We start from the raw sequence: 7,092 nt of genomic DNA on the forward strand, positions 1-7,092 counted from the left end.
AAATCTGAACACTGAGAGGCGTATGGGTTACACTTGAAGGGGAGGTCAGGCGGTCTTTGGTCAGAGAGCAGCAACTCAGCAGCAACCCGAGTGGGCTGATGACAAAACACCAGAACAAAACCCTCGTGGACTTGTGCAACCTGAGCAGATAGATGACAAAATGCCAGAACAAAATGAGGACATTTCAGTGGATGCTATTGTGACTGAATGACCACCAGATTAGACTACCCTTCCCATGCTTTGGTGCCTTGAAAGGAAAACCCTAGAATTCGACCAATTCCAAGGAAAGTGGGGGTAACTTTGAATGGACTGCAATTAAGTTTCTGACACTTGGCTGAGTGAGGCAAAACATGAATTCACTTGAGTTAGAGAAAATTCAAGTTATATTTCTTACACACCAGAATTGGAACCAGCTACACTCCTTACCCCCAAGGTCTTTGTATCATTTGCCCCACCCCTCTCCCATTTCTTCTGCCTCAGTAACGGCAATGGTATTGTTATTGCCCCAAACTCCCAAGCTTTCCCACCTCAGGACCTTTGCACTAGCAGTTTCCTCTGCTCTCCTTTGGCTCTTTAAATGCCAGGCTCCTTCTCCGTTTAAATTTAAATGAATAATGCAGAGTTCCAGCTTGATTCTGGTTCAAGTCTGGGGAAAGGGAGCCAGAAAAGTGGCTTTTCTAGACACATCCCAGTTGGTTCTCATGAGGTGGTCCAAGGACAACACTTTGAAAAAGACTGTGCTGGAATGTAAATGCAATGATCTTGGGTTGCTCCTGCCCAAATGAATATTCCTGTCCAATCTCCCTCAAGAAATGACAGCATCTTAAAGTGCCTTATTCACAGCTCTGGCACAGTTGTTCTCTGGCTGAATCTCATTTTTGTGGTTACTGATCACCTCTTCCACTAGATTATAAGTTCCTCTCCAGAAGGTAGCGAATCTTATTGTTAGTATGTGCTCAGGAGAAGGCCGAGCACTAGGCAGCTGCTCTGTGGATGTCTGTGTGATGAAGACAAACCCTCTGGTTCCACAGGACGGAGCTGCTTTTACTGAGATGGTGGTTTGCCTGTGGCAGGGCTGGTCTGGCTGCAAAGCAGTGACAACAAAGACTTGGGTTCTAACTCCAGAATCCCTTCTTCCCCGAGGACCCAATGACTCTCAGAATTGGAGCCTGATTACTTGCTGTTGGAGGAGTTCCCACACTTGAGGGGAGGGGCCAGGATTACTCCAACCTCTCCCCCTGAGGAAATGCAGAGACTAACAGCCTCCTCCATAGGGAATCTCAACAGAAAAGCCACTTTCCACCTGACCAGACTGAAGGATTCTCCTACTACACTTCTCAAACTTTGCTGCATATCAGTCTTATGTGGGAAACTTATAAAAATCCAATGCCCGGGCCATACCCCATACCGGCGAAATCCAAATAGGTGAGTGTGGGATAGGTGAGTCCAATGTGCAGCCAAGTTTGAGACCCAGCAGCCTAGGACACAGGACCAAAAGGGAACCCACACTCATCAGGGGAAGCAAGAGGCACGGACTTGTTTGTGTCCAAGTTTAGTTTTATGAGAAAACAAACACAACTGCAAGAGAAATAGGGATATTCAGGGGTGGCTAAGGCCCAGCACATTTACTAATCCTCACTGTGTGAGGGTGGAAAACTATTTGACAGATTCCCTAAATCACTAAATCACAGATTCAGGTGCAACTGATCAAAAGGGAGATTGTCATCTACCCCAAGGCCACAGGTAAATAGGATTCTGGGTCCCAGGATGAATCTGGGAGGTGGAACCCTGTGAAAGGCAACTGTGACAGGTGTTGTCTGTCAGACACCAGTTTCTGGGCTGGCCCTGCTCCCTTCCCAGAACCCGGGAAGGGAGGGATAGCAGGCAGTCGTTGGCTCAGTAGAACTCAGAAGGAACCTGAGTGGGGACTGGGGCTTGCTGAAGGGCCAAACTCATTTATACTTTTTGGTGGGAAATTCCCGCCGGCCTTGACCTTTGCTGCCAAAGTTGCGAACCCGATGGATGACCTGCAGCTGCTGCTCAATGGTCTTAGTGATGTTCACGTCATCTGGGATGTGGACGTACCGGACGTTCCGGCCGGTTACAAAGAGGTCATCCAGCTCGGCCTGATGCCCCCAACGGTCTGTGTAGGTGACCTTGGCCAGGCGGATGTTCATGAAGGCATCGACGTTGTCTATGCGTCCGTGGGCCACGCTCTCATCCCGCAGGTCCACAGTGGTGACCTGGCCCTGGAGGCCCTGCAGCAGGATGATCAGGCTGTTCTCAGAGATGGTCCGCTCCTTCACCGAGTGGCTCACCGCCATGTTTCCACACTGCTGGCTGCTTGCGGGAGGAGCACACAGAGGGGAGCTGTAGCAAGCTAAGGGGTGCCGTTGCCAACTCACCTCCACCAGTGTCTAGCACAAAATCCCCAGCACAGACTTCCCCAGGTCTGCCCACCTCCCCAGTTTTTGAGTCTCTGGAGCACCTGTAGGAGCCAGGCACTGCATATACACACCTCCTAAAACCCTTACACTGCCTTGTAAGCCAAGGATTACTTATACTTATTTTATAAACGAGGAAAATATGGCCAGGAGAGGTTAAGTCACTTGCCCAAGGTCACACAGTTGATAAGTGGAGGTGCTGGGATTCAAAATCCGTGGCTTCCCTCCTCCAAACTCCACACCAGGGGTTCTGAAACTGCACTGTATGTTAGAATCACCTGGTGGGTTTTTACCTGACTGCCACACCCCAGAGATTCTGATTCATTTGGTCAAGGGTGGAGCCCCAGGTATCCTATGTTTCAAAAGCTCCTCAGGTAATTCTAATGTGTATCCAAGTTTGAGAACTACTGCTCTACGGTGTAGTTTATCCCCCTGCTACTCAAAATATGGTCCATGACCAGCAGTTTCAGCATCACCCAAGTATTTGTTAGAGATGCAGAATCTTCAGTCCGCCCCTTACCTTCTGAAAGAATCTGCATTTTAACATGACCCCCTAGGTGAAATCACCAGTAGTTCTCAAACGTTAGTGAGCATCAGAATCACCTGGAGGACTGGTTAAAACACATTACTGGGCCCCATTCTCAGTTTCTAACTCAGTGGGTCTGAGGTGGGGCCCAAGAATGTGCCTTTCTAACATATTCTCAGTTGACGCTGATTGTTGGTCTGGGGCCCACTGAGAACGACTGGTCTATCTACAATATGCAGCCGCCATGTAAGTAGAAATTTAGGTCATTAATTGAAAAAAAAAAAAAAAAAGGAACATATAAAGCACACAGATTTTGAGAAACCTAGGATGGAATTTCCGCTCCACCCACAAACTGTAAACCTAGGGCAGTTAGTTACTCAATGTCTCTGAACCTGTTTCCACATCTATTAAACCATAGGCTAAATAAGGCTAACAGAATCTCACCACATTAAATGTACTTTCCTTTGCTTTCAACATGCCCTGATATTTTATTAATGTAATTTTGTCTTATCCATCCCTATTTTCAGACTGAGTGGAAGGTGATGGAATTTTCTTTAAGACCTCACTCAGAATCCCCATAGGGCTGAGCAGGGTGGCGTTAAGTGTGGCAAGCCAGCCTAAGCCACTGAAGGAGCGGGGCTGGAAGGGTCTAACGACCCCACCAGGCTTCACCAGAACTCTGTGCCCAAGCGGAGGTTTGGGGCCGCACCATGACTGCAAAGAGGCAGACCTGGGCTCTAAGACGGGCTCTGTCACTTCCTGGGAGGGAGACCTCGAGCAAGCCACTTAGCTTCTTCAAGCCAGTTAGCCCATCGGTAAAGTGAGGATGATGACGAGCCTTTACTCACAGAGCCGTGGGAGTGGGTTGGGGTAGATGAGCTACACTCAGCAAATCGTGAAGTAAACGCTTCCGCTGCTCGCGCTGTCCTCCGGGGTTCCGGTCTCCTCGCGCTCGGCCCTGGGGGTCCCCGGACCCACCACGCGGGATTCTTTCCGCTTCCCGGTCCGCGTTGGCGCCAGAGCTAGCGGGCGCCTAGCTGGGAGGCTTCCCTCCAGCGGCGAGACTGAAAAGCCATAGCAACGACGGCGCCGCTCTGTCCTCCCGGAGCATAGAGAGCGCTCAGTTCGCAGGCCCGCGCCACCGCGGGGTGATGTCGAACTACAATCCCCAGAATGCCTTGCGAGCGTCGTGCTCACGCTCTTGCAACCCCCGGCAAATGTCATTGGATTCTCCCCTTCATTGAAGTCATTCATTCATTCAACAAATATTCATTGATCCTTCACCATGTGTCAGGCCCCTTCCCAGGCTCTGGCCGTAGCGGTGACCAAGGAGACAAGCTCCCAGAATTGATGACCTTTAAATCTACTGATGTGTGTGTGTGTGTGTGGGGGGAGTGTATAAGGAAAACAAGAAAATTATGATAAAAGTTCTTCAGAGAATTAAAATAGGGTGATGTGATAGTGACTGGGTGGCCTTTTATTGGGTGGTCAGGGATGTCCTAATAAGTTGACATCTGAGCTGAGACGAATGACATGAAGCCAACCTTGTGAAAACTAGGAGGGGAGCATTGCAATTAGAGGACACAGTTTGTGCGAAGGACTTGGTGGAAATGAGCTTGACAATTTGGAAAACAGTTCATTAGAATCCTTGGAGGCTGATTAAATCTGGAGTGTGGGGAGGAGGAGGAGGAGGAGGAATCGATTTAAATGTTAACACTAGGTATGCAGAGCGATGGTGGCCCATTGATAGGAATGAGAAGATTGGGGTGGGGTGGGGGTCATGCGTGTGGAGGAAATCTCATTTTTTGGCTATTCAGCCACTGAACTCCTTTTCCCATGTTTGGGGAAATCAGACATTCTATGAATTTCGGTGGCAGGTGAAGTTCTGCTTCCCACTACAGGTAATTTAAAGGTCAGATATTGTCTCTGATCCTTGTCATGTGACCTAAACTCAGAAATTATCAGATTTTAAATCTGGAGCATGCGGTACAAACCAGCAGGGACTGTTTAGGCTCTGTGCTCGCATCTGCGTCATCCAGTGCCTCATCCTGAGGGTACTCCTGGTGCTGGAGTCCTCTGCTATGCTGACTAAACTCCCTGGTTCCTGTCCATTTCCTCATGGTTCTCCAGTCTTGCCCGACAGACTGTCTAGAGAACTCTGAGTTGCCTGATTCCCTTTCAGTAAATTCCTTCTCTACTTAAATAGCCAGAATCAGTTCCAATTTTTGGCAACCAACAACCTAGACCAGTACAAAGCCCACTCGAATTAAATTCATTTCAGGAGCCTTGAATTTCTCTGTTCCCTTTAGATGATCTCTGTTGTGCTTCTGCTTCTGATTGTCAGGGGGTCACAGAATCCTTACAGTTAGGGTGATTCCTAGCTCACCTGCTTCAACTTGCCACCCAGTGTCCAAATCCCCTCTATGGCACCCACAGATGACCCCCTAACCACTGCCTGACCGACTTCAGTGAACAGCAACTGACTTCTCTGTTGGTGATTGTCTCCATTGTTAGGGAGTTTTTGGTAACCTCTACCCATCACTTCCATTTCTTTTCAATGGAAAACTGTCCTGTTTTGTATTATATTTAAGTTTCTTCAATGCTTTTTGACAGTGAAATACATATACTAAATAAAAACGACATCAGTGTTAGACTCTGAAATGTGAGGTGGCGTGGGACATCTCAGAAAAGTGAGCCTGCAGCCCAGCTAAGGGGGAATACAGAGGTTTGCAGTTAATAGTAATGGGTGAAAGTAATGGCCTCTCTGAAAAAAGAAAGCTGTGCAAAACAATTTGCAGAAGAATGCAAACTAAGCACCAGGAGTGCATAAAACATTTGGTGGTGGGGCGTGTCAGAGTAAGGCATAGAGTGAGGGGAGAAATGGAGTGAGAGATGAGATCAGGGTGAGGAATGAAAAAAGCCAGGGATGAAATAAGGGCCATCTGGCAAATGACCTGGTCATTTTGACAGACTTTTAAAAATAGCTAGCTACATCAACACCTGTGTCATACAGGGCAATCCTCAACCAGAAGCCATTGAGGAAGGGAGGGGAAGTGTAGTCAGAAAGCAGTATGATTAGAGTCACCAGGGCTCAAGGGTGAGAGAGTTTTAGGAAGACAAGCGTGTTTGGCAGAGCTGAGGACCTTCAAAGAGCCAAGGAGCATGGGGAGGAGAAATGGCTGTTGGATCTAGCAAAGTTGGGGCCTGGAGACATGAGAATTAGGATCTGTGTAGTGAAAGGAGCTATAGGGGTGTATGAGGGAGGGAAGGTGAGGCAGCAAGGAAGCCTGCAGTGCTGGTGAGTGGAGAGGAATGTAGGAGCAGCCAGATGGATTAAGATGGAGGCAAGGAGTCCCTGGAGAGGCAGAGGCCAAAGGGGTGGGTGAGAGCGGTTTGGATAGGAAAGGAGCACCTCTGCAGCCATTTGGATAAATATCTGAGGTGCAGAAAGAAGGCTGGGTGCAACAGAGGGGAAGAAGGTATAGATAAAAGATACGCTGAGCTAGAGAGATGAGGGAGAGCATACAAAATTAGTATTATTTCCTCAATTGTAACCAATGCTGAGCGGTCTTTAGGATATTTGGAACACGAGTCAAATGTCCTTGGCTGATACTATACCTTCCCCTTGAAAACCTGAAACAAATGTTGACCCCAACGTTTCAGAAGTCAGGGAGTTTCATAAAGAGAAAGGAGGGCAGAGTAATCTGAGGCAAATGTGCCTGTCTAGGATTTAGGAGTCCTGGGTTCTGCCCCCAGCTCTTCTGGGGCTGTGCTAGTGGTGTGGCGTCACCAGGCTAATGCAATTGGGGTTTCAGGTAGTTTGGAGAGCTGACAGAGACCACTGGCCAGAAACAAAAAGAATGTAGTATGTGTGGGGGTGAGGGTGGTGGTGGGTGGGGGGGTAAGTATGTAGGGGAGAAGTATTAAGGTAATCAAGAAATCCACAATTCATTTCCATTAGCCATTGGAATGCATCTTGACATTCTCATTTGAAAAGGGCTGAATTATGATCTGAGAATTTACTTTACACCAAATCATGAAGCTGTGAAGGGGTTCCCTGGCCCAATCCCTGCGAACACTTCCTTTAACTCCCACTGTGGTCAGCTGTCCAGGAATTCAGCA

The 7,092-nt window shown here is 48.3% G+C and overlaps 1 protein-coding gene across 2 annotated transcripts; it reads right to left on the minus strand.

Moving 5' to 3' along the window:
• Window positions 1–1,536: 1,536 nt before the first annotated feature.
• LSM10 (LSM10, U7 small nuclear RNA associated) lies at window positions 1,537–4,124 on the minus strand. 2 transcript variants are annotated; one of them, XM_033113250.1, is made up of 2 exons: window positions 3,819–4,124; window positions 1,537–2,340 (listed from the first exon to the last, which is right to left on the minus strand). In XM_033113250.1, exon 2 carries the CDS (start codon window positions 2,322–2,324, stop codon window positions 1,953–1,955), a length of 372 nt encoding a protein of 123 aa, XP_032969141.1. In that variant the 5' UTR covers window positions 2,325–2,340; window positions 3,819–4,124; the 3' UTR covers window positions 1,537–1,952. The 2 variants fall into 2 exon arrangements, with proteins under 2 accessions (XP_032969141.1, XP_032969142.1); XM_033113251.1 differs by having other exon boundaries at window positions 1,537–2,343.
• Window positions 4,125–7,092: the final 2,968 nt, after the last annotated feature.

This window comes from Rhinolophus ferrumequinum, chromosome 9, assembly GCF_004115265.2.
Source record: "Rhinolophus ferrumequinum isolate MPI-CBG mRhiFer1 chromosome 9, mRhiFer1_v1.p, whole genome shotgun sequence".
In the NCBI taxonomy this organism is placed as follows: Eukaryota; Metazoa; Chordata; class Mammalia; order Chiroptera; family Rhinolophidae; genus Rhinolophus; species Rhinolophus ferrumequinum.